The sequence below is a fragment of the Larimichthys crocea genome, chromosome XIV (assembly GCF_000972845.2).
Source record: "Larimichthys crocea isolate SSNF chromosome XIV, L_crocea_2.0, whole genome shotgun sequence".
NCBI classification, from domain to species: Eukaryota; Metazoa; Chordata; class Actinopteri; family Sciaenidae; genus Larimichthys; species Larimichthys crocea.
This window is the reverse complement of record NC_040024.1, coordinates 13,102,796-13,130,233: the sequence shown is the minus strand read 5'-3', so window position 1 is coordinate 13,130,233 and position 27,438 is coordinate 13,102,796. Positions and strand designations below refer to the sequence as shown.

At 40.9% G+C, this 27,438-nt stretch overlaps 3 protein-coding genes and 1 non-coding gene across 5 annotated transcripts in view; all 4 read left to right on the top strand.

The window, feature by feature from the left end:
* Window positions 1–9,779, top strand: part of alkbh3 (alkB homolog 3, alpha-ketoglutarate dependent dioxygenase) — a 31,170-nt gene extending 21,391 nt beyond the window's left edge. Inside the window, exon 11 of one of the 2 annotated variants that reach the window (XM_027287977.1) lies at window positions 9,270–9,779. The gene's annotated coding sequence lies outside the window, so the exon portion shown is untranslated. Of the gene's footprint in view, window positions 1–3,997; window positions 4,022–9,269 lie in introns of those variants that run through there. The other variant, XM_027287978.1, reaches the window with a different exon arrangement.
* cxivh11orf96 (chromosome XIV C11orf96 homolog) lies at window positions 5,237–6,814 on the top strand. The gene has a single exon (XM_010735214.3). The coding sequence runs from the start codon at window positions 5,581–5,583 to the stop codon at window positions 5,959–5,961; it is 381 nt and encodes a 126-aa protein (XP_010733516.1). The 5' UTR covers window positions 5,237–5,580; the 3' UTR covers window positions 5,962–6,814.
* A 2,990-nt stretch (window positions 9,780–12,769) lies between the features above and the next one.
* On the top strand, window positions 12,770–26,455 carry ticrr (TopBP1-interacting, checkpoint, and replication regulator). The gene is made up of 21 exons (XM_027288022.1): window positions 12,770–13,871; window positions 14,653–14,866; window positions 15,102–15,334; window positions 16,537–16,771; window positions 17,335–17,473; window positions 17,648–17,775; window positions 17,964–18,167; window positions 18,305–18,450; window positions 18,649–18,749; window positions 18,897–18,990; window positions 19,076–19,158; window positions 19,467–19,697; window positions 19,926–20,013; window positions 20,153–20,225; window positions 20,442–20,573; window positions 20,756–20,846; window positions 20,988–21,046; window positions 21,306–21,583; window positions 21,959–24,077; window positions 24,364–24,492; window positions 25,795–26,455. Exons 1-21 carry the CDS (start codon window positions 13,191–13,193, stop codon window positions 25,908–25,910), a joined length of 5,574 nt encoding a protein of 1,857 aa, XP_027143823.1. The 5' UTR covers window positions 12,770–13,190; the 3' UTR covers window positions 25,911–26,455.
* Window positions 24,764–24,898, top strand: LOC113747673 (small nucleolar RNA SNORA84). Its single transcript, XR_003463771.1, has one exon. It is a non-coding gene; the product is annotated as a small nucleolar RNA SNORA84 (small nucleolar RNA).
* Window positions 26,456–27,438: the final 983 nt, after the last annotated feature.

Genomic DNA, 27,438 nt, shown 5'->3' with positions numbered 1-27,438 from the left:
ATGGACACCCCCGAGCTGCACATACAGGCATGGTTAAGAAGGAATCAGAACTGTCATGTGATGTCACTTGACTGGCAGCTGCTGGCCTGATCATGGCTGACCTTAAATCTAGTAAAAATAGAGCAAGGAGGTATTTGCAAGTTCACGTGTGCGTGCGTGTGCTTGCGGGTGTGTGTGACAGAAGAAATAGGATGACTTGGACTTCGTTCAAGCCTCCTGAGGTGTCATCCAAAGAATTTGTGACGAAATGCGGGAGCCGTGTTAGGCCATAACGTCATTCCTCAATACTCTGCAACCACAGCAAAGGAAAGCCCATGAGGTCAACCCTTGAAATGCAAGGAAGTTGTCACCGCAATGCAAATGACCGTATGTTGCATGCTACACATGCTACTGGTCGTGATACTACAAGTTAATATTAGTTTATGGATGATACTTGGGTTTGCCCCTGAGTTTCTGGTGTTTGTGGACATGTTGCCTTGCCCACTGTGACATTGACTACAATAATGGCTTATGATACATTCTCTAGGTGTGTGTCACTGACTTATCTATCACTCTGCCTCCATGTATGTGCATTTCATAAAGCACCATACAGTAAATATAATGAGAAAAATGCAGTGTCTATTGCCCTGATATACAAACAATTACATCCTCCTCAATTTTAACTTAATGAACTATGAATTTGTCTATTTTTAGTCCTGCATTCATTAGAAAAAGAGGCTGTCTTGGTGGGGGCAGGTTGTTTTAGGTCTTAGTGTGGTGATGATGTCTGCTTTGAGTAATAGATTAATGAGTCTGAAGCCTTATCAGATATTAAAACAATGCACAAGGGTTTATAATGTAATCAAACAGGATTTTACAACTCTGGGAAGTTGATTCATGCTTCAACACTTGACTGTCTCTTGACTTTATCAAAACACTGTAGCTCATAACATCCTAAAGCAACATTATGTAAGTATTGGTCTGTTGCAAATTGACACCCCCACTTCAAGTGCCATACTACTCTGGTAAATATGGACAGCTGTATTTGTGCATATGCTATGATTACATTACTTATGATTAAAGAGTGATCAAGAGTTTTGCTAACAGCCAAACATCAACAAGGTCAACAACAGCAGACATAGCAGCAGCTAATATTACTGACTGTCCAGCAGCAGTCAGCCCAGCTCGGTGTCTGTCTTTCAGCCTTTTATTTCACCAAGCTCTCACCAACCACTAAAAGTCAGTCCCACATTTACTCTCACTTGGTCAGTCTCTTTTTAATTTTCTTAGCTTTGTCCTCTGTCCTCTTCACCTCTGCCATGCTCTGCCTCCACTGATGCCAGTAACATTTCCCACTTGTGCTCACTTGTACCCCAGTGCTCTTGGCTCACAGTCTGGGCAGCCTGGCTAATAGAGTGAGCTAACATTAGCTAACAGCAGCTACAGTTGGCAGCAGTTTACTTCACTGTCCATCAGAAAACTCTGTAAATCACAGAGAGTTGAGGCGGAGCAGCCAGAGGACATCAGAGGGAAAAGCAGGAAACCTTTTCTCCATAAAATATGATCCAGTTTCACCAAAATCAGAGAAATAGTTGGTGGTGTGTGACTTAGTGCTGTAAAGTGTTAAGTACTTCCTAGTGTGACAACAGACGTACAGGGCACATGGGAATGACAGAGACATCATTCACCTGATTACAAGTCAGTGTAGCATCAACATGATTTAAAATCTGTTAGTTTATGGTAGTAAAGCTACACAATGTTGATGTAAGCAGAGTAATCACATGATTAGATGGAAATAAAATGTACAATAATATATCTCTTTCACTGACCCTGGTTCATACACTGTAAGTAACAACATTTTTTTTTTTTAGTTCATTTGCCCAACTTGTTTGTGGAAGTGATTATTGCACCAGCAGTGAACTATCCTATCACACCCACAATGTGCGTCACTCCTTGATGTCGCCCATGACATTACTGTATGTGATAGCAATAGTTGTGACCTGCAACAGCCGTCTTGGTTGAAAGACTGCAGAGTGACTGAGAATAGATTAAATTTGGTAGAATATATTTTGACTGAGCTGAGATGCAGAAACAACAGTTGCTTATTCTCATGGCAGCAGTAAACATTTCTGTCTTGAGCTCAAACTAAAGCCACATGATTATTGAATTTTTTAGGAAGAGATTATACATCAAAAATCAATGTTTCAGATTAGAATTGAGAAAATGTGACTATCCTGTGATGTCACTCTGATCAGGAAACATTTGACCTGAGTCACGTGTAAAAGAAGAAATCTGCATGGGGTTGCTGTCAGCTTCAGTGTGAATATAACAGACCCAGCCAAGCTGCAACGACCCTGACATGCCACCGTCAGCGGTGACACTGATATTTTTAGTCATTGCGGTTACACTTAAGATGACGATGACACTTTGACTTGGATGATGCTGGGACTGCTGATGAGTCTGTGGTGTTTGTGTATCTGTTTCCTTGTCTACTGGGACTTTGAATACATTTAATACTGAGCATCCTGTGTGACTGTCTATGACCTATCTGTCATCCTGTTCCCTCTTTCCAAAAAGGTTATTTGTGTTATGTATTTGACAGACAAACATTACCATGTATCAACTGTCATGACAACAGCCTTTAAAATGTTGCTTTCACAGTTTAATATTATTATTAATGTAAATGATTATGAATGACTGGTTTTACTCTTATGCCAGCAGATGATGAATGTTTACATCAGGATCAGTCACACTGGTTTAGTAATGTCCCTATTTTTGCTCTCAACACATTGAACCATGATTCAAAATCAGAATCACTTTTATTGGTCATTTTACTTTGCTCTCAATGTACATACTCAGATGTAGACATAAATACAGCTTAAACCAAGACGAAATAAATACATTTTGTTCATGAAAAAAGGCTATACAGACACCTAAATTTATAAATAAATAAATGTAAAATACATAAATAGCCATGTCAGTTTTTTGTATTTAATAATTAATTTCTGCATTTATTTATTTTCCATTATTCACTACCACTGTGTTTTTCACAAATAAGTAAATAAATCCAGCCAAATGATGATGATTCACAAATTAGCAACACCTGTGACAAATTGGTATGAAATTACCTGAGGTGAAACAAGACCTACGGAATACATGACTCCTACACCTTCCCTTCACTTAATAGTACAAAGATGAAAACAGAACTTTTGAGAATATGTAGGGCTGATTCTAGGGCAGGACTCTCGGCTCACCTGCACACAGACGGTGGCATTTATCATCTTGGATTGTAAGAGTTTGTGTCTGTGTGTTTGATTAAAGTTGTGAATTGGGCAGTTGTGCAGTAGCCACAGAGGAGGCACCATTTTTAGCAGTGCAACAACCATGAGTACTTCAATTAAGAGGTTTAGAGATTTAACACCAGAAATTTGGGCCACATTTAGTAGCATCCTATAATGTGACACTAATATGTCATCGCAAGATAAATTGTGACATCTTGAGCACCACAAACAAATAGGCCATGAAAATGATTAATCACCTTTAGGATCCCCAATGGGTTTCAGTCAAAACAACGAAGCTCTCCATCGGTGGCATTGCTCATGTGCAGGTCTTTTGTGGAAAAATCAGTGTGAGAAATATCGTAACTCATCAAAAAATTGAAAGCAAACATAATTTATGAATAGACTTTTTTTTTGTACAGAAACTTGTAGCCTGAAACACTTCCACAACTTTGCAGCCTCTGTGCCTATGGAGGCCAAAATTCTCATGAGAATGCTTAACACCTGCTGTGATGCCAAAAAAAAAAAAAAGATTCAGTAACACTGGAAAAAACTATTAAATTATTCTAGATCTGACTCGGTATTTCACACTGCCAAAGGCTGAAAAAGATGCCATAGTCTTTGTTTACATTAATTATACTAATTAAAGTACTGCTAATGAATTGATGTCAGCACTGCTGCCTTAAAGCACCTGGACCTTTTGTTCCATGTTCTCTCTGTGTGTATCTGGCTTTACTCAGGGTGCTCCAGTTTCTTCCCACAGTCCAAAGACATCCAATCCAGGTGGGTTTATCCACTTAGTTATTGTACATTCAGCTTTTTGTTTGTCTATGTGTAAAGTATGCATGTGTGACGGCAACACTGTGCAAGCACACGTTAAGAGGCCGGGGGGGGGGGGGGGGGGAGGTTGTGCCATCACGGGGAATGTAATAACTTCCTGACAGTGTTTAGCTCTTGTGTAGTTATGTTTACATATACACAGTATGAACAGCATAAGCCGAGCTGCCTGCCATGTTTTTTTTTTTTAACTTCTGGATGAGTTCAGGGGGACATATTTCATTTGTGTTCTCTTAATACATGCAAGATAAAATTCACTATTTGCTGTAGCTTATTAGTATGTCTGTGGTCGGACCATACTTACTTTAGCAAGTTACTAAATCATTTGATCCTGACGAAGCAATTGGCTGATTAAATATTTAAAATAACTTGTTAAATTTGGGCTGCAACAGTGATTAAAAATTTCAGACTCACTACACACATCACACTACATCACTAATGGTGCCAAACATCGCCTATATCTGCATATTGAAATGATTTTTATCTTTCCTTTTAGCCTCTTGAACTGTACTACTATAGACTGTTGTTCTTCCCTCAGACCCTCAAACTTCAGGCAGACTCCTGAGTACTAATCCACATGGCAATTCATAAGTACAATAATAAAATAAACATCTCCCAATATAATGCAGTGTGACACAAAAACACCACAACCTGCAGACACCAAAGTTGCCATGAAGTTGAATCAACACGTCTCTAATTGCAATCACAGAGGTAGTTATTTCTTGCAGAGTTGTGTCTCACTAAACCCTGGTCTGTCCCAAGGACCCTGTCCTGCATTTGAGTCTCTCCACCTTGACTTTGGTTTGGTCCACTTTTCTCCCTGCTCTAATTCTCTTCTGTCTCTGCTGTGCCCGACTCCCTTTGAATGTGTCACTCAATGTTACGTCTCCATTTCTGTGCCGTTAGTCTTTCTCTCCCTCTGTCTCTAACCCACCTCACACACACACAAACCCGTCAAACCCCTCCCTCACCCAAGCACAAACATATTCTCATATGTTTATTTCGGTGGGGTGACTGACTTGCTGACTGCTCTGAAGGCTGGAACCGTGACGGTGAGGAGTGGGAGGGACCTGGCAAACACAGGGAATAGGGGAGGGAGACAGTGAGTGGGTAGTGAGCTGCTATAAAAGAGAGTGCTGGAGCTGTCTGTGGCATTAGCCTGAGCGGACTGAGATTCACACAGAGAGAAGAGACAGCAGGCAGCAGCAGAGTTGAAACAGAAGCACTCACACCAAGGAGTGAAGAGCAGAGGCTGACGAGAGCAGCTTAAGAGCAATTGTTTCTTTAAGACTGTAATCTTCATTGAGCCTGGACTTGGAAGTTTGAGGAGTTGTTTGTCTGGCTTGACGTTGGACAATCTCTTGTTTTGTTTGCTCCTAAGACTTTTCTTCAACTAGGAGGACAAGTTTGAAACATCCACAGGCAGTCAGCTGTCCAGTTTTCATTCAGATTTAATTTTGTACCCATTTGGGCTTCTGTTCTACCGATGGCTGCTGTGCGTCAGATGGTCATGGAGACCTCCAGCTTCCATGTCCTGCCGGCTCACCTTATGGCCTCAGCAATGGAGGAGTTCCCCCAGCAACTGCCTGTCCCAAAGGGTCCAGCGAGGGGCAAGAGTCGCTCCCGCCGATCACGAGAGGCTCGCTTCAAGACACAGCCTGTCACCTTCGCTGAGATTGCAGAGGTAGAAGAAGAGGGTTCCTCACCCCTGGAGGAGGAGAGGGCGCGTCGTTCTTTCCTCCAGTCCCTGGAGAACCTGCGGCGGAGCACACAGACCCTCCACTGCCCACCGGCCGCCCATCACAGCGGCACCCCCACACCCACACAGGTCAGCCTGGACTCCAGTGACTCCGACTCCACCCAATGAGTGGCCGGACATACCGATCTCCTGGCCCCCCATGGTTCTCTCTTCTCCTTGACGCCGCTTCAAATGGAGGCCAACTGAACTGAACCAAACTGGCCTGTCTGCCAGCCTGCCTGTGTGTGTGTGTAAGCTGCTGCTGTTCTACAAAAGTCTGCATATAATATATACTAACATATCGACATACAGTATATAGCATGAGGATGCACATCTGATGCATATCTGTAAAGGTCTCTACCAGTGCCACAGGCTGTTATCCTGTTGTATAGATATGATGAGTGTAAAAGTAGCAGATGACGCAGTGTTGAACACACCACTCTTCAAATGTATTCCTTTTCTACTGTAGATGTGTATAAGTACACTTGAATGATGAGAGATGGTTGATATTTTTCCACTTTAAATTTGTATAGGTATTTTTGTTTCAGTCTGGATTTTTCTACTTGACCAGTCACCATAGAAAGGACTGATGAAACATATTAGTTTTGTGACTTAACAATGTACATACTTTGACGGAGCAATGTACTGAGCATTGAATGTGACCTGGCCGTCACTGAAGCAGTAGAGTTACATTACAAAGCTTCGTCAAGAGTTCGAGCTCTTGTTTTCCAGCTTCACCATTAATGAAATCTCTGCTCTCGCTTCAATTCCTGAGCAAAAAAAAAAGCTTTTCTAAATGTCCTTATTTATTCTCTTATTTTGGTCATAACCAGGTGGAGTTGTAGATGTGTTATTTTATTCTTCTTCTAAAGTCACCTTGATTCTCAAAGAAAATCATAACCTTTATACTGTATATTTGTTTTACTTTATACATATATATTACAATGTTTGTTATATGTACTTTAATAAATATTTTCAAGTATTTGGATTCATTTTCAATTCTTTTTTTTATTTCTGTTCATGAAGTGCAGTTGTTGAAACTAAATGCTAATAGTTGGCAATGAGTTGCATCTTATTAATTACATTTCTGACATCCACTGAGCTGACACTGCAAATACAATACAAACTAATACAAGTAAGTAATGACAAGGTCAACAAGTGTCAGCACTTTTGAGGAAACATTAGTGACCCTAAAAGGTGGATTCATCGTGGGTGAAGACATAAAATCCCATCAGAAAATCCTTTGAGATCAGGAAATACACAAAGGAGGAAGTTACGAGGCAGCGGGAAGTGATGTGTAGCCTTTACTGTCTGTCCATCTGCACTGTTATTGTTAAGATAAACTGATGTCAGACCCATCTGTAAACACTCAGTTCTTGAGCTGCGTCTACTGCACGCTTGCTTGGCTGGTGACGCACTTTCAGTAATATCAGCTTTTCGTCAGCAAGCTCAGCCACAACAACCATCCGGCCTGCTGGGAGGAGAGCCCTTAGGATCTCCACAGAGATCCGCTGCAGTCATCCAGTCATCCTGTTGCTAATAACCATGCTCTCCTAATCCACTCAGTGACAAGTGAAACGTGAGGCACGACTTCTATCCGATGCAAGTCAGCAGACTGAGACAATGCTGCAGGAGCTTTAGTTGAGAACCTGCTCGGGTTGCACGTGGCTTTAGCAAAAATAGACTCTGATTAAGTAAATCTTGTAGGTGGGAGAGACAGATGCTCTCTCCAGAGAATGGCTTAAGTGTTGGACTGTGATGTGTGTGCTGTGAGGAGATATAATCACAGAGGGACACAGATTGGAGATCAGCGTCCTTCAACAGTTTATGACTTCTCTGGCTGTGTGGCACTTAGCCCCAAGTCCTCTTAGTTCTCACTGAGGATGCACTGTAAGACTTAAAAAAAACAAGCCACAAATATAAAGTTTCATTGTTTTAAAAGGTTGGAAAGTAATATAAAACAACGAGGCAATGTTATTCAAATAGGAGTAAATCGTGTATTTGTTGGGGACTAATTTAAATCAGAAATGAATACACATTCAATGATGTAATGAGTATTTACGGCACCAGGACGATATAATTAATAAACATTGAAAAAAAAACCCAACTGCTGTTCCCATGTTCACTATATTATAGGAACATATAGACACATGGTATTTGTGTTGTTTTTAATAGTGGACCACAGTAAAACACTGGCACAGTGGAATAAACTATATGAAACTATACAAGTGATAGTTGTTTGAAATAATTCAGCATTGGTTGGAGACTTCATTGTACTGATATTATTATATTGTTATTGGATTTGATATTGCCCGCCTTCCTTTCAACTATCATACATATTAATGTGTGCATATCTTTGTCATATTTTTATATATTTTGCATCTTCATAAACATACAAGCTCCTGCTGCTGCATCTGACATGAAACACAAAAACAAGCAATTCCCGACTTCAAACCGACAGGGAGGATGGACAAAGACCAGCTGGAAGCACATGAAATGTCTCCATACCACTCTCATCTCTCATCTCTGACACAAACACACATTAGTCATTGTTTGTCTAGTGCTTGTAGAGATGTCATTCTTAACTACATCCACAGCAGAATTACGGCCTGTTTTTATGTGAGGCAACGCAACTCTTGAAGCATTTGCGTCACTGAGATTTTGTGAAAGGATTGTTTCCAGGAAAGACAGTTTTGAGGAAAGCACGCCAAGAAAAAAAAAGAAATATATTTGGTAATATGTTCTCGGGGGAAAGATTGATCCAGTTCGTGCCTTCGTTTCACCTACCTCGACAGCAAGAATTATGTTGCAGGGTAAATTTTAACTCAGACTTGGACAGAATGACAGACCAAATGTTTTTTCACCTGTGTTTTATTTTCTTTTATTTCATATTGACACTCTGAGATTTGCATTTCAATTCATCAAGGATTAAACCTTCACAGAGGAAGGAATAAGACCTAAACCCTGAATCATCATTTACATCTTAAAATCAACAGGAAACCAGTGTAGATGAGTACAAACAGAGGTCATGCCACCCTGTGACGTGTATGGCATCTTTGTAAACTACCCGGCAGCAGACAAAATAGCATAAAAGGCCAATCATCTGTTAAATAGAACCTGGTATGGAACAAAGTGTACAGACACTGTTTGGCCAGCTAACAAGTAACATAACCCCAAAGAAGTCTGTGAAGGTTCTCAGTCATCTGGGTCATCTTTCTTAAAAAAGGTTAAGTCTGGGGCAACTGGACTTGTTTGTAGATCCGTGAAGACGTTTCACCTCTCTCTCTTCCAAGAAGCGTTGTCAGTTCTGACTGACCAGTGGGGAGTCTGAGTGTTTATCCTAGGGAAAAAAATAACCCCAAAGCTTTAGAATGACTGAGGGTAAGCTGGAACTGAAAATACATAATCTTGCCAATGTTTTTCTTTTCTTATTATAGATGAGACGCCAAGATGTTTGAGAGGCGACATCACTGCTCTATAAGTGCACCACTGTAATGACACACTGTAGTGTGTTAGCTGGAATCTGACTATCCAGACAGGATGAGAGAGAGCCGGCAGCAGACAGACGCAAATGCATTGTCTCTTACTGCAAACTTTGATTCTTCCAAATGCAAATATACACACTTCTTATCTCATACACAGGATCAACAGCTGAAGAAGTTAAAACTTTGGCGAAAAGCAAATTACATAAAGATCTGCAGGAGGCACTCTGTGCCAATCCACAAGAAAAGAGTTACAATTGACATTAAATTTTATAATAAATGCTAAAGTTGTGTGGAATATATTATAATGGGAACATGCTGGATTCTTCCATCCTGTAAAATACCTGCCTGCTTTCTTTTTTCTAGAAAGTACAGTGTGCTTCTTTTGTTTCTCATTTCTGCTTTTAAGTAATCTCTTCTTATCTGCAGTGCATTTATTTGTCATTCATTCTTTATTTAATAAATATCGGGAACACTAACTAAAAACATGAGTATATTTTAAATGGACACACAGAAACAGAAACAGTTGGAGAGAACAGTCAATTTTCCAAAAACAGTATGGTATTAGAAGTACTGTATCCCGTGGGATTGATGTAAGAACAGTTCAGCTGTGTAACATTTGTGTAACAAATGTAACATTTCAATGTCACTTTACTCTCTCTGAACTTCTATGAGTCAGGCAATTAAACTGTTTGACACGTAACATGTGAAAGAGGAACTCAGACATTATATAGACACTGTAATCCCTCACCAAGATGGATTACCATCCCACAGTTTGTTTATGGTTCAAAATAGTGTGTACACAATGATCTTTTATTATGAATCACAGACCTCAAAACAGAGATGGCGTTCACTGTTTTATGTGAAGAGGATATCCTGGCCAAAAGCAATTTCTCAGTCTGTCAATTTAAAAAAAAAATTATTTTGTTTGTGATAATCTAGTTTTACCCCACTGTCATTATTCTAGACAGTGCCGGCTAATACTAATCCACACTTTTAAGGCTTTTGTATAGTAAAGTAAAGTCATATTCTCATTTTTATTCTGTGTTTAACATATTTAAATTTGATTTGGCATTTTTCTTAATTAAGTGCTCCCTTAATTAGAAAGCACTCCAAGCGCCACGTTATTACAAAATGTCCCCAAAACAAGTAGAAAATGTCCCCAAAACAAGCCAGGTCTCCGCCTTGTTTATAATACAAACACAAGCCAGGCGACCTGTCAGCACGGACGGAAAGATTCGTCTTTAGGGTCAGCAGGACCAGGCAAGATGACACTGAATGAAGACTGTCCCACTTTAGTGGCGCAAAGATTTCATTCATATCTTAGCAAGACTGTTCTAGTGATGTACACTCATACACAGGTCACCATGAATAATGTCTGGTACAATATTTGCTTTGGAACAGAATCCTCTGTGCCAAGTTGAAAGCATCCGCTCAGTGATTGTGCTAGACAGTAGCAACAGAATGTGGTGGCATACCTGACCTGGTCTTCAGTTAACCAAAAAAGGTGTTTGTTACCTCGCTGCTCAATGAGCTCCACTGGCTACCTGTAACAGCCCCCATTCAAATCTATACGTAGCAGTAGTAGTAGTAAAGAAGTAATCATTTAGGGGTAACAAATAAAGAGGTGCGCATTCAACACTAAAGAGTTCCAACTGGTAGGTGATCGGTTATAGTTTTCTGTTCACACTGGAGCACATGTATTGTGAAAAAAGAATAGATAAAGCCATGAAATGTCTACCAAACCAAGATCATCTCTCCCTCCAGTTATGTCATACATGAACCTCTGACAGATGAATCAGTACTGAGTGAACTTGAGATAAGCAACAGTGTAAGGAGTCCATGCATACATACTTTTACACATGTATGCACATGGTATTTAGGCATTCATGTGTGCATGTAAGTGTGCATTAGGATCTTAGGAATAGCATGCTCCCAAAAGTATCACTGACCTACATCCTGGTCTCATGACTTAGGATGTGTCTAGTGGGACACAGAGAGCAGAGTCGAGAACATTCAGCAGCATTCTGCTTTCACCTCTTTCTGTTTCAAAGCTTTTCTAAGCTCTTCATCTCCCCCAAGTGTTGGAGAAAAGAAGTGATTAAGCATGCAAAACAGAATGTGACCCACATATTTCCTCTCCCAGTGTTCTGCTTCTTTCTTTTTCTGGTTTGCCCTCCAGCCCTGGGGAGAAGAAGAAAAAGGCTACACTCCATGTATTTAATAATAGACGAGGATGCTTGTTTCAAAGGTTTCGGTTTTCAGGGTTTTAATGAAGACAGCCTCAGTAATACCTGTTATTTTTATAGTATGTAAGATCACATACAATGTTGTTTCTTCATTTTTTAACAACATTTGAAAATATAAATGTTGCTTATTATTGCTTATTTGTTTAATTTGGATTTGTTATCGTGTGTTAGATGTCATGCACAGTCTGATTTGTATTTACATCTGTGGTCACCGATAGAGACCAACATGCAAATCCAACTGTGGTTTACACTGAGGACACCATTATACGTGTGTGTTCTGGTTCGATGACACACTCCTGCTTTACTTAAAACTTGAGGGAACATTGAAAAACCAGCAAGAAGACCCAGACATTCATATCAAAGCGAAACATTGCTCTGAATGAAAGTTTTTCCATTTAAGGCAGTGAGAGAGAATGGTTGAGGATGCCAGGCTAACATTCTTACTGCTTTACTTGGCACATAAAAGCAAGTAGATAGTTATTGATGGATAAAAAAAAAACTAAAAAGAAAAATTGTCTAGGTCCTTTTGCCAAATTCAGCAGGCAGCTCAGACAAAGTATGTTATTACTTGATAATCCAGATCCATTCAATATTTCAAAAAGGATCTTGAGCACAAGTTTAGTTTACCTTGATTTTCCCATATGAGGTAATCTATTGTGCTGCTGCATCCATTGTATGCCTGGTGGATATTTTGGAAGTCTTATATATTCTTTCTATGATGTATACATGTTGCTATTTGTTAAATTTTACGTGTTACGGCTGGGACAAATATTAATTTTGAGCATTAAAAGTAAAAAGTAAGAAAGGTGAGCACTGGTCCCTGGCTGACGTGTCTGCATACAGAAGTTTTTGCATAATGTTGTACACAACTTTAGTTATACAGTGCGGTGAACTTTGACAAAATGACACTATTGCTACCTCAGAGACAGAACAGGTCAATGTATACGTCTTTGTACTTCAGGTTTGCCGTTATATTCTTCATTATCAACGACTCCATAGCTTTTAAAAGTTAAATGCAAGCCGCGCCTGCCAATCGTTGAGTGCTGAATGTGTCATGTTTACGCAAATCCAGTACGGATTTGATGGATGGTGCACTTGTCCAATAAATAGCCAATATGAGACTTGTGGCGAATCACCGTCTTGCTTACGCCTTATTTTGGACCAATTAGGTTGTTATTGTTAAGGAAGTAACCAATCAGAGCAAAGGGGCGGGCTATCGTTCAAGGAGCGCGAACGGTTAAGGACAGACGGCTATTAGAAAATGGCGAATATGAAGAAGTTTGTCGTCATGAATGTTGCTGTATGGAAACTTTAACTTGTAACTTTACTCAGGCGTGTTTTCTTTCTGCGACGGGCGCGGAGCTATTTTAAAAAACTTCGAAGCGCTGGACGTGATTTGTAAGTGCGTTAACTTGAGTCTCGGTAGCTACCACAGCTAGCTAACGTTAGCTGGACCCTGCAGAGACATGAAGTGTCTTCATGTTGGCAGCTGTAAATGGCGTCCCTGTGTCCACACACGGTGAACAACACGGGGGGCCACATTTGCTGAACAAGTGACAACGGACCTGACTACACTTGATCACCTGTTTTCATGGCTTATCGTTGAGTTTTCGCTGCAGTCGACGGCATGGCTTTAACGTTACACAACCTGGTTTTTGTGATCGATGTGGATTATGGAGATCAAGATTCAGGCGATCAGCTGGATGTCAGGAATCATTTCGTGAAACGAGGGATCTTACAGATCCTGTTGCATTTCAGCTGTAAATATGGATTTGACAAAGTACGCTGGGGTTATAAGTTCTTTCAGTCCAAGAGTGGCCGCAACGCCAGGCTCATATCGAGGGGGTCAGACTTCAAGGAGCTTCGCCACAAAACCTTTGAGGACTTTGAAGTGGAGTTTGAAGCGAAGTTTGACGTGAAGGATAAACCGTGTCCTTCTCACCAGAAGAAGCAATCGGATCGGTCTGCTTCAGTTCAAAATGCTCTCAAAGAAACCCTGCTGGACTTCCAGTGGGATAGACCAGACATCACCTCTCCCACCAAACTGTCCCTGAGGCCCAGGAGGTCGAGCCGAGCCGGACCACAAAGTGTTTCACAGGAGGATGATATTTCAAACAACGGGAGGAATGTGGTGTTTGTTGTCTCGGATTGTCCACGGTCCAGGACACAACTAGTCAACTATGTGTCTCTGGGAAACCACGACCTGCCTGCAGATGTGACAGAGCACGTTTTATCCAGGGGCCTTCACGATATGCTGCTCCAGAGACAGGTTGTGCTGCACTGGATTGACAGTAGATCACATGTCCAGGTGAGAGAATCTTATTATCAGGCATCAACAAGAGTTTAACAATTTAGATAAAACCATCTCCATATCTATAAATCAGTGCGTTGATAACGTCATTTGATATAAATATCGTGGCTCAGCCCAGCTATGGGAGATTATGGAATATAACACTCTCCACCGTCATCATCAAAACAACAAATGAGAAAATGTCTTGTACTTGTACAACCTACATCAACATCAACTTATGAAACTGGCCCAACACATGTGTCACTCAACTGAATGAGCCCACAACCTGATAAATACATTTACTCTTCATGTGGCATAAACAGGACCAGCATCCTTTGTGTGTGTGTGTGTGTGTGTGTGTGTGTGTGTGTGTGTGCTGTTTAAAACTTGTAAGGTCACGACATTAACCCAGTGTTTCTTAAACTTTTTACAGCTGACTCAATCAGCGTCACATTTGAGCTCCTATCTAATCAGACGTATATGTGCGTTCTGTGCTGCCTGCATCAAAGTGTATGTATCAGGCTGACACTGAAACAAAATACTACAGGACATGAAAAACTTTTTCTATGCTTTTCAATTAATTTGTATCACTTTTCCAAAAATTATTTTAGAGATTACCTCAAGTACTACTGGGAGGTCACATACCACTAGTGGTACTGGCGTCACAGTTTGAGAACCAGTGCATTAACCCAAAACAACCTCTGTTACTCTTTTAAAAAAACTTATAAAAACTTCCAGTCATTAGTTACACATCACTTTTCACTGATGTATGTAACTTTGATCTCTTGTCTTCTTGCAGGTCATGAGGTGTGAGGATGATCTCGGCTTTGATAAGCTGTCCGAGGTCCTGGCTCAGGTGGGGGGCCGAGTGATCCCTATGGTTGCTCTGCTGAATCTCTGCTGCGCTCAAGAGGTCTTTGCATTCAAGTCCAGCATTGGATACCTGCTGTCTTCTAAAAGGCTCTACCGCCTGGCCTTTCCTGTCATGGATGGTGTTCTGCGATGGGAGCAAGGTTGGTAACATGGAAGTGAAGCATCTGTTAAGACTCAAACATGCCTGAAACAGTGCAGCTGTTAAAACTATTCATGTTATCTATAGTTTAAATACAGGTAAATATTTGTGAGACATTATACTGTACATTCTCATTCTCATAGAAGATTTTACATTAAGAGAAAACATGGACAAGAGAAAGTACATGAGCTGCATGTAATTAAGCACTTGTGTGTTGTTATTTTTCACCCAACCAGGTGACATAACACAGAGCTGTGGCGTCATGGTTGAGCCAGTGTCTCGCAGCCAGAGGCTTCTCCCAGAGTCAGTGGAAGTGTGTCTGAAAGGAGTGCTGCAGGGTTGGGATGCCTCCTCACTGACACAGACCCCCATAGACTCGTGGGTGCTTCAGTGCTCCAGCAGCGGCGACCAGGGAGCTGCTGCCTTTCAGCATCTCCTGACGGAACTGTCCGCTTATGATCTGCACATGGTGAGGCAAATTGTGTCCCAGTTAAGGCTCTTTTGCAATGTCTTTTGAGATGGCCAGGTTGACTATTTTCAGCCTCATTTAGGCCTCACTCATTACCCGAGTACATAATTCCCTATCGTTTTATTTCATTAATGTTGTTGAAGACATGTTCGGTAGATACCTTATTATTCTTCCAGTTAGGCTAAACCTTGTTAATTTGGTTAATGAAGACAATCCTTCCTTTTTCCGAAATCTGTTTTTGTCACTGTCTGATTTGTCTGGTAGTTTCATCATAGGTGGGATTTTAACTGCCTTCTCCAGATATTATCAATATTACCAACATTTCTGTATCTTTTTCAATCCACCCCACTTGCTCCCCTGCCTTCATTCTGTCATACACTCAGCCCCGGTCATCTCAGGGTAGATAACCTTTAAAATAAAAAATGGTTCTTATGTCATTCAAAGAATACAAATGGAGATATGGTAATCTTTCAAAACATTTCTTTAAATATCTGCAGCTTAGTAGCCCAATAACACCTTTCAAGGGGACAGGTTTCATTACTGTACAAACTGTTTGTGAGTAAGTCTTTAAAGAGTCAAGCATGGAGAACAGACTTGGCGCGCATTCAGGGATTACGGCAACTCGTAGCAGGGTTGTCTGGTGGTGGGGGGAGCTGAGGTGGGTTGCTGTGGGCGTGTCTATACCTGCTGAATGTAACCGCTGTGAAACAATCAGAAAATAATTTTTTATTACGCCAATTAACAGTTTTATCGAGGTAGATGCTCGCTCACTGTTATTGTTACTCTATGTCTCGACCAAAACGCTCTCTCTCTCTCTTAGAGAGTTTAGCCGTGAATCCACCTGGTTAGTCTCAGCTTCAGAGAAATTTCAGGCTGTCTGTGACTTAGGGCTCCGTTTTTTCCCAAAGATCTGGCTCAACTTCTGTCCTGCACGCCGGTGCGTTTTTTTCTGTGGCAACCCCTGCGTTGTGAACTGCCGGTGCAGAAATGCACAACACCCACTAAAATGAATTGAAAGACCGTTTTTGTCGTGGCACCTGATCCAGTCTGAACCCCCGCTTACAGGCTTTAATTCTAACATACATGATACTTGTGTCAGTAACATCCTGTTTGGAAACTTTCTTCTGTATTCTGTGTCTTCTGTGGGAATTTCCCGATGCACTCCTGATTTTTCTTGTTTTTTCTTGTGCTTGTTCCTCCAGCTTTCTGAGGTGAATGACAGTGGCCTGGTGTGCTCGGCTGTCCTCTCCCCCTTGTCACACTGTACAGCTCTGCTTACCATTCTGCAGTCTGGCATCACTCAACAAGACCAGTTCATGACCCCTGAAATCATTGCCCCCGCCACAGCAGAAAGCTCAGCTGAACTGCCAGATGTTGTGAGCAGCGTTCTGGGAGTGGTGTACGAGATCATGGAGAAGGATGGTGACACTGTTGATGGTGAGGATAGAATAGTAATGTGTGTATATATAAAAAACAAACAAAAAAAGCTTATATCCAGATAACAATATATTTCATGATATGTTTGTTTTTTAAATATATTTTGTCCAACAAGACATCATGACAAATGACATATTTTTGCATATGCAGATTTCATGCATTTGTGCTGTGTGACTAAAACACTATCCAAATGACTTTTCTTTTTTTTTTTTTTAAATCATACAATATCATACAATATAATTTGCCACATCACACTGCCCTAATTTGAGCCTGATTTATCAGTACTTCTGTCTGTACACAGGATTATGTCACCAAAAATAAAAGTATATGTTTTCAGTTAACTTGTGGCTGTATGTGGCCCCTATATTTAATATACTTATAACAGCATGGGGTAACGTTCTATTTTGTCTTTTCGTAGTCAATGGTAGAATATTTTGAGTCTGCATTTTTATGTTCTTACTTTATAGATATGTCCCATTGGCAAATTTAGAGGATTTATATTTTGAATGTGTTAGACGGTAGCAGTGTCGATATATTTCTAAAGTATTCTTGTTATTCTTCAGACCAGCCAAAGGATCATCAGGTTCCTGAGTGGGCTCAGCAGGAAATCGGCAAATGCCCACTAACAACAGGCATGTTGGAGAGCTGGTTCCCTCAGTCAGACCAGTCAGGAGTGAGTCCTCACTTAATGGAGTCAATTAGGTACGGATGATTATGATGTCAAGATTTTTGTATACATTTTATATAGTGCTCTTAGGTTAAGAATCATATAATGATTTAAACACAAAAATAATCAAAGGCAGCCTGAAACAAACCTGTCAACAGTCCTGGTGCAGAATGTGACATACAGGCTCATGTTTTGTTTTTCTCAAACAGGTTGCTGCATGCAGCGCCAGAGCAGAAGGAAGAGGAGGAGTTGTCTGTCCTACAGCAGGAGCTGATCAGTGATCTAGCTGAATTGTATCAAACATCCCAGGGTGCAGATGATAAGAGGGGCAAGAAACGTGAGAGACTCATTTTTATTAACAAATATCCCAGGGTTTTTGTCAAGACTGTGAAATCCAAGTTAAATTTCTATTGGGTGATATTAGGAATCACCAATTAAAGTTTGTCTTTGAGGAACGTTATAAAGATTTTTAACCTGAGCGAAAGCAGCAGAAAATATCTCCAATTTCCCATTGTTGATCTACAGGTGGTGCCCAGCGCACACCAGTGAAAAAGAAGATGAAGACCATGAGCCGCTCCCTGCAAATGCTGAATGTTGCACGGCTGAATGTCAAAGCCCAAAAGAACCAGAACGAGGCTGAGCAGCTGGGCGTCGAGTGCAAGGGGGCGGACAGACAAGGGAAGGGACGGTCAAACGACAGGAACAAATCTGAAGCAGGCACCACCATCAGTGAGTGGACGCATTAAAACTATCCAAAAGTTTTTCTCTGCAAAAAGGCCATTGAGTATATTCAAGGAGTTAAAATCTCTACCTTTTGGATATACTAACAAAAAAAAAAAACGAATGCATCATCTCCTTTTGCCCAGGCTTCACTTGTGAGGCGGAGCTGCTGTCCCATCTGAACTCCAGTTATGAGAAGACCGTGGCAGAGAGAGACTCGTCCCTTCTCACTGGTGTCCAGCAACTCCTGTCTGCTGTGAAAACCTTCCTAATGGCACAATCAGACCTGGAGGTGAGACAAGTGTCAGCTTTAAATGTGTATTAAAATTCTGACCCAATTTCATCTTCGCAGCAGACTGGTGCTCGTTACAATATGTAAGAGGCAGAGCCTTTTCTCATTAGGATATTGAAAAGATTTAGTGCATCGTGTGAAGTGTTGGACTATTACTATTTGCATATCTAAAAGTTGTGTAAAATGTCTTCTTTGTAGGTAAAGATCTCCCTGTTTGTCCAGCAACACCTCCTCAAGACCAGCAAATCAATCAGGCAGCTTTATGGCACAACAGCTGATGTTGATAGCAAAATCAGAGAGTGAGTGCTTTCTACCTCTTCTATGTTGTTTTGTTTTAAGTCAGTTAAATGTATAAAACTCAGCGCATCGATCAGACCAACACCTGGTTGTGCCTATACCGATTCTCAAACATGTGAACATGATGTAACATTTCTTGTCTCGCCCAGGTGCCAGCTTCAGGCTTTGCTGAGGCTGGAGTTGTGCAGACTTTTCTCCATGGAGCAGCCTGACTCACTCAATGTTGATCAGATGGCAGAGGAGGTACAATTCTCTTTTTTTAAGTAATTTGACCTACTTGCACAGCAGAGCAAAAATAAACGATTAAATTTAACCTCCTGTTCATCAGGTGGCTGAAATGCTTAGGATAATTTCCTTGACAAAAGACCCAGTTTGCCTGGCAAGGTTCCTTCAGGATGATGTCCTCCCAGGGTGAGTGTGTGGAGCTGCATTCCCCAAAAGATGCTTGCTTAAAAATAGAAATAAAGTTGGTTGGTTTAAAGATTGTAAAATTAAAGTAAAAGAAAATATGGACGCATTATTGATATTAGGACAGTTTTTATAGTAATGTCACCATACAGTATTTAGTTACAAATTCATGTTTCCTGTGTTCTTAACTGATACTGTTAACACACTGAGAAGAAACAAAACTTGAATCTGAAACAAAGATTTTAAGTGAGGCAAATATTTCTCATCTGCACTTTTTTGAACCTTATAATAGTCTTTCTGTATCATGGCAGGTTCCTGACCACCGTCCCCAGAGTGCTTGCAGACATCTACCACAATCTGGGCACCCAGCTCCCTGAGGCTTTGGTGGCTGTTCTACCTGCTGACTTCTTCAGTGACGAGTCAGTTGCCAAGGACAGTGTTTCTCCTTCGGCTTCCTCACCTCCTCTCTCCACACAGAGCCTGGGTTTAGATGGCAAAGATCGCCTACAGGACCTGCGAAATCGCTCAGCAAATAAGAGGAGGTGAGGATAGGCTGTATGTTAAAGACAGTTTGGTTATGAAAAATCTGCTCAGCCTCACTCTGGCAATCAGTATCTTGGATACTACAACAACGAGGAAACATTTAAGTGAAGAGGATGATGTTGTCGCTGGAATCATAGTTTAGGATTTTTAGAAGTTTTTTTTTTTTTTTTTAATGTGGATGATTAAACTTTAATGTGTGTATGTTATATTTTTTTTTTTTTTTTTAGGAGTGGGATGTTGACTCGTCATCGCAGTATGACTGAATCATCACAGAATCTTCGCCAAATAGAGATGCCTAAAAAGACTACAAGAGCTGTAAGATTCTTTTAGATAATTAATCACTGCTGTTGACTCAATCTTACATGAAGAAAAAGATGATGATTTTCACACAGGACGTGTGTTCATTTTAGCCATCAAATTCAGATTACTTTTCCATGTTTGTTGTTTTCATCAGGCCAAATCAAAGGTCTGTGTTGCTGTGGAGAAACCCGTTCCAGAACTACAACCTCAGAAACAAGAAACACAAGGTATGCTCCGTTTTAACTTGATTGCATCCAGTGCCATTTGTCTACATGACAAACTGTTTACACCTTCATTTTAAGCTGACATGGGAGATTGTTTCATATTAATGATTTTAGGAGCAGTATAATGTTTGATACCTTGTAACTGTTTTGAAACAAAAGTCAAGTTTAGCCAAGAATTAGAAAGAATCATAAAACAGACCTTGTTTTGATTGTCCACAGAGGTGACGAAGGTGAGAAGAAACCTGTTCAACCAAGAGCTCGTTTCCCCCTCAAAGAAGGCCAAGCTGCCACGCAGCCAGTCTGTGTCCGCTGTGGAAGGATTGAAGCGCAAGCGATCTAATGAATCTGATGGTAAACTATTTTAATTTAAAAACTGAAAATGATGAATAAAAACTGCAGGGGAGGGAAAACATTTTATTTTAAGTATTTAGCTTTGCAACTTTGATATTAGATATTCACTGTTTTCAATAATAAGAAGTTCGTTCCACTGATATATTTTTTTTTAAATCTAAAAGTAAATTCTTCTTTTTCAGAGAGGCACAAACTACTCACAAAGAAAGTGTGTGAAACACCCGCTCACAAGCAAGTGTCCAGTCGCTTCCTATACAGGCAGAAAATGGGAAGGTAAGTTTGTCTTTAATATTATTATTTTTTATAATTATTCAGTTATTATATTTATTGTATGATCCAAAAAATATATGCTGTTGCAATTTACTGTTAAATAAAAATGTTTATCTTTTGTGCTTTTTAAATATTCTTTTCCAGGAGATCTGTTCCAGCAGAGGAGTGCATAGTGGAAGAGTCACCAGTAAAACCTGCAGAAGGTATTTTGCTTATACTGTAATTCTCGTTGTTTTTCTACATAAAAACATTTACATGAATGTAAGAATTATATTTTTATTTTTATGTTTTTATTAAACTGATATTTATTTTATTTAAAAGAACAGAACTTAAATCTAATTTACCTTTAAAATAAAAAAATTGACATTGATATATTGTAGTCCTAATTGTTTTGTGTCTTTGGACATTTTGGCTGTGAGAGCCCATAATAAGTCTCTTTTTGTGTTTTTGGTTTTGTATCAGACCTAAGAAGGAGCCCGAGGATAAAGAAGTTTGCTCGAAGACACTCCAACATTTTCTACTCAAGTTCTCAAGCTTGCTCACGCAACTTGGACAGGGCTCTCTCTGCATCCCAGTTTACACTCAGTGACAGCAAAATCAGTGAGGTTAACGTAAAAGCCGTTCGGTCTCCCATGCGTCTTCTTTTTGGAGCTACCAAGTCCCCCAGTCGTCTTTCGGACCAGTCTTATGCAACCAGGGCCACCAGATCACGGCTGTCCACAGACTCTAGTGTCTTTGAGGTAAGTTCTCTTTGTCGTTGTCATTGTTGCCATCCTCCCAATATACTGAGCTATCCCAATATTGATTTATGTAAACAGGGTATATGGGTACGTAGTGTATTAATGTAAGACGTGAGTACTAGTTGGTGAACATTGTGGAGCATTTAGCAACTAAATAGCCAGATTTTTCCCTCAGGAAGTGATAGAGACCAACAGTTAATAGAAACAAAATGTTGGACTATTTGCCAACAAGCTCCCTGTTTCCATATCAGTTAGGTAATATAGTAACTGTCATATTGAACTCTATATGTTGATGTGTTCACAACCTGTTTCCTTTGCCTCCAAGTGGCCCAAAAATCAGTTATCAGTGACCTTTTTTTGTGTTTGTGGTTTTAGAGTCCAAATAAAACGCCAACGAAATCACCCAGCAGACGTGGAAGGGCTATGCATGGCATCACAACACCCAAGACACCCAGGACTCTACGGACCCCAGGGAGCCCCAAAACCCCACCTCCATCCAGGAGGCATGTTTTCTCTGTTGCAGAGAGCCCTGTAGCAGGGATCTCTCGCAAACTACATATGGCTCTGAGAGGCAGTCCTCTCAGATCTCCAGCTAGAAGGATTCTTGTGGTAGAGACACCTACCAAGCAAAGCCCTGTGAGGAGCCCACTGAAGGGTATTCTCAGGACTCCAGTCAAGGCTTTGGTTGAATGTTCCTCCTCTTCTGGATTACATCTACGTAACAGTCCAATTTCCAGGACTCCCAAAAGGAGCGTCACATGGTCTCCATCCCCTCGAAAATGTAGACTGACAGAGAACATTACCTTCAAGGTCCCCGAGTCTCCTCGCATTGCATCCCGCGCATCTCCGAGACTGGTGAAAACACCCAACACATTCTGCAGTCCTGTCAAAAGTACAAACACTAAAAGAGACATTTTCAAGACTCCCGAAAAGACTCGTCAAGCCAATAGTGCTATTTTGACACTGGAAAAAAATCAGAGGTCCTCTGAAAAACTGCAAAACAGGATGAAAACGCCTGAAAAAAGTGACACTGTTAGTCGACTGGAAATACCTTCTCCACAATCCACCCCACCTCTAGATCACTACCTCTCACCTAAACCCAACACAAGAACTCAAACCAGAACCCCCAGCCCTACTCATCAAATGATTACTCGCTCTGGAAGAACTCCAGCCAAAAGTTCAAACATTGCGTCCCCATGTAAGCCAGTGTTTTCACCAGTAGGAGGTACTACTGTTTCAGAAGGAGCAGATACTTTAGTTAAGTCTCCTGCAAAGTCCTTGACAAGAACAAAGTCTGGTCAAGGTGCAAGAGCCACCAGACATAACTTAAGGTCCCAGTCAAGTGAGAATGTTCCCTCCAAACTGAACGCTGAATCTGCTGAGAACTGTGAGCATGTGGAAAAGAACCTGTCAGAACCAAAAGAGGCACAGGCTGAATCGGACTCTAGTTCCAACACAGATTCACAGCAGTTCGACTCTTCACATTTTAACTCTGCATCCACAGAAGATGATAGTATGGACATTGTAGATGCAGCAGTTATAAAGGCTCAGTTTAGTGGAGGTCTCAAGATGAACATCAGCTTTTCACGGAAGCCATCAAAGTCTGGTGACGACTTTCTGTTCAGCGCAGTCTCACCGAAACCACATGTGCCACCCAAAGGCACACCCGGCCGGAGCTATGGCTTCCGGCAGACCCCTGACCGGCAACAGAGAGAGGCTGCCGCTCGTTTGGGGTACGGAAATGAATCCCCTCGTTTTTCAACCCCTAGAGGGCTGGCAAGACCTAGTCGTCAAAGGGGCATGGGTACTCTGGACCCTCTGACTTACCAAGTAGAAATGGAAATGCAAACATCAGGACTTCCCAAGCTCAAAATCAAACGCACAGATTCCATGAATGTGGGTGATTTGACCTCAGGATCTCAGAGCCCATTAGTTGGTGTGAAACCTTCTCTGCTGGAAAGCCCCTTGGCTTTATTCTCCAAGCACAGAGATCCTGGGTGTGTCTCACCATCTGTCTGTACTCATGTCACCCCGGCCAAGAGCACGCCTGGAAAAGGTGGAAGTGTCCAAACTTACATCTGCCATTCTTATACCCCCACACGCCATCAAGCAGGAACAATGTCTCCAGTGGCAATGGCAGAGATCATTCCCTTGACTCCTTCTCCTCAGAGTGTAGGGAAGGTGACCCCAGACAACCTCAACAGCTGGCATCGCAGGAAGAGAGCTCAGGTTGAGGTTATTGGATGCAAGGATCATGGCCTGAAGGGCGAGCCTTTGCTGATGGAGTTGCTGGAGGAAGCTGAGCTTGGAGTTAGCAGATTGCAGGACGTCGAGGACACAGATGAACCCTCAAACAACATGGCAGATGCATCTCCTCCTCTTCCTCTACTGGGAGACTGGATGGAGAAGCTTGCTCAGCAGGCCGACTGCGCTGATCCTCTGAGAGCAGAAGAAGACATGATCTGGGCTGCTGGAAATGGAGATGTCAAATCATGTAAGGCATCAATGACATACTGTTTATATTCAGACAAATATTTAGTGTGCAATGATACAAGAAACCAAGAGACTGTTCACAGATGTAAAGCTGTGACCCGTACATGTGACAGTTAGACATTGACACATCTTTTAGAGCTAAAGATCTACTGTTTGAAAATGTGGGGAGAATGCTTCAATGATTGTTTTTGACACATTAAATGATAAATGCTGTTTTTTTTCTCAGATAATTGTATGAAGTCGCAGAATAAAACTTTTTTTGTCACTGTGTTTTCTATATTTGACAGTGGCAACTCCTCCCAGTTCAAAGGTGAGAAAGCCGGTGACGGCGAGCGGGATTCTGGCCCTCACTCACTCTCCACTGTTGTTTAAGGGCAAAGCAGGCTCTGCCAGTAAGAGAGCAGCACATTTTAAAGGTAAGGTTCTTTTAGGTTCAATGAAAGGCACAATCTGCATGAAAAGACCTGCATGTTCACAAAACATACCCTCACATCTACAATAACCAATGGATTAATGAAAGCCATAGTATTAGAAAACGACATTGTCATTAATGTTTTGTGATTATGTAATATGTCAAATATCAGTAACACTTACAGTAAAACTTGGAGTGATCAGGTCTGCTGAACCGTGCAGACTGTGTTCACCATTAGTTAAGAAACAAATAATCCATTTGAGACTCTCTGTTGTGCCTGGTGGTTCCTAGAGTCAGCTCCAAAGTGCTGAACTGTGGGTTTTTGTTAACAGGCATATATTGATTCTGCAATTTTATGCATGGAAGCTGCCACTATAGCAGCCTTCCATAGCCCGGTTGCAGATACATTGTTTGTGTGAAATTAAATATTAATATTGCTTTTTTTTTTCTTTTTTTTTTTAAACTATATGTCAGCCTCTGTTCTATACTGCATGTCCGTATACGTCAGAGTAAAGCCTTTATAGTATGAGATCAGAAATATGATTGGCTGCTTACCAACCTGCCAAACTTTATGGCCAGTGGTATGTGAACACAAAACCATCTCCATTCTATTAATTACTTTTAGTCTCTCTATGTGAGTTTTTGTTGGGGGGGTTTTAAAACCCCATCTGCAGTCAGATTCCCTCATTGAGACCCACTCATGTTGTCACTGGTCTTGACTGAACTGGAGAACTTGTTTTTGTACAAAATGAAGACTGAAATTCGTTGCCCACATGTAAACATAAGAAGCGCTCTGTCTGCAGCCACGATAGACAGGAGGAACAACTCGAGCAACCAAGGACCCTCAGTGTACAGATGGGCCTGTCAGTATTAAGACACACTTGAAAAAAGGAGCACATTAAAGCCCAAGGTTTTAAACAATCAGTCGATTAATGGGTTAGCTGATGAACAGGAAACAGATCGGGAACTATTTTAGCAATTAATGGTTTGAATTGTTTTTCAAGCCAAAACTGATCTGCTTACAGCTTCTTAAATGTGATGATTTCTTCTTTTCTTAGTCATATCCGATATTAACATGAATGAACTGACCAGTGAATTAAGTTTTGGATGGCAAAACAAGCAGTTGAATACCCTGCCATGGCCTGTGGTGAACTGTAGCTGCTATGTTCTGATGAATCCACAACCAAAATAATCATTAGGTCACGTTTTACACTTAAATCATGTGTTGGTGTAATGTTTGACTGTCCACATACCTTTGGCCTTGTAGTGTATTTTCTACTTATCACATTCTCCTCCTCCTTTGTAGATGAAGCTGCGTCAGGAAGGAGGACAGAAGTGGATGCTGTGGAGGTCTCTCCCTTGAGCCAGCCAATCAGATGCTCAAACACAGGCAAGACCCACAGCAGGAAGAGACTTCTTTAGTGAGCAAACAGACCGTCCACACCGTGTTTTACTGTGTTTAAGTGTGTGAGCCTTTCTCTGCCAGCCTTTGTCAGCAGGGCTTTTGATGGCAGATCTGAAAGAAGGCTTTCAGGCACCACTTGCAAAGGCTTTGCAGATGAACAAATGTTTTTTTTATTCTCCTCCACCAACACTTTTGACCCCATCACCTTCTGTTCTAACCAGTGGCTTCTTTTTAATCAGGACATTTTAAGATTGAACATCACAGATGTGTTTTAGTTGGAAAGCTATGCATCGCTGCCGATATGTTTAGAATTGTTTTCTGCATGGGTCCTTCTGAAGCAAACATTTTGGAAAACAGTGATGTCAAATGTTTTTCAAAACTGTAATCAGCAAGTTTACAATCAAGTCTTGTAAATCTGTCACTATAAATACTATTCATGTTTATTTATTAATTTGTGTTCTTGTCATAAACTTGTTAAGTAAAAGGGAATCCTTGATTATTGAGTCATTGTAAATATTTTATGCTGCCAAAGTTTTATGTAAATAAATATCAGTTTTCTGAATTAAATCTTTTGTTTTTATCCTGTACTCATGCTGCTTTGTCAGGATTCACATGTTTTCGCCAAAGCAGGGGAAGACTAGAAAATACAAACTGCATTCTGTGTGATTCACGTTCATCAGCTTCCAGCAAATAAAGGGAAACCTGATACTTTGATTCTGTAATCTACCTGTCTGAAGGTCAGTGCTCTGTTAGTATAAAACTTGATGTGTTTCAGTAGGTGGTGCATTAATGATCACACCAAATTACGTTTTAATAGCTGCTGATAACTCCAGTTTTACAATCCTGACTGTAATCTCATCAGCAATCTGATTCTATTTGTTTCTACAGAACTGCTCACTGTTTGTGTGCTGTACATCCCTTGAATATGATTGCTCATGTGATTAACATCAGGTCCTAGTTGGTTGTTTTGAAAGTCAGATAAGCTGCCATTCCTCAGATATGGCAGTTTGGATGGCAAATGCTCTGCACCAGCTTGCTCCTGCACAAGATATTCTGGATAGAAATTATATTCATCTGCTTCAGTCTCAGGTTCCTGTTATTGTTCATGTTGGCTCACTCAAATACAACAGAGCCATTGTCAATGCTTTTAGTAACCTGTGATGATCACGTAAGTCAAAATGTCTGCTGTGAAAAGCGCTGCTGAATCACAGATTTATTGTTTTTGACACGGACACAATCTGTCAAGGTGACAACAAATTTTATACAAAAAGATCTAAAATGCAATCATGAAACTAAATTAGTGATTTGTGCGATCAGTAAATTAGTCTGAAGTATAATAGTGTTCACTTTCTTCATGTCGGTGTCCAGTCTTTGGATCAGTCTGTATTTTGCACATCTGGAAACTGCAAATGAGCTGTGCCAGCTCTGTGATGTTGTGTGGGGGCTGTGACTAAACAGCAGCTTTCAAATCCTGCCACAAATGATTGATTGTATTCAGGTCTGTACTCTGACTTGACTTCTCCACAGCATTAACATTTTGTACTA

Excerpts from the sequence above, each read along its gene's own strand:
- cxivh11orf96 (XM_010735214.3), top strand. The coding sequence starts at position 5,581 with ATGGCTGCTGTGCGTCAGATGGTCATGGAGACCTCCAGCTTCCATGTC.
- ticrr (XM_027288022.1), top strand. The coding sequence starts at position 13,191 with ATGGCTTTAACGTTACACAACCTGGTTTTTGTGATCGATGTGGATTAT. Across the intron at positions 13,872-14,652 it reads ACAGTAGATCACATGTCCAG|GTCATGAGGTGTGAGGATGA; the intron begins GTGAGAGAATCT and ends GTCTTCTTGCAG. Across the intron at positions 14,867-15,101 it reads TGTTCTGCGATGGGAGCAAG|GTGACATAACACAGAGCTGT; the intron begins GTTGGTAACATG and ends TCACCCAACCAG.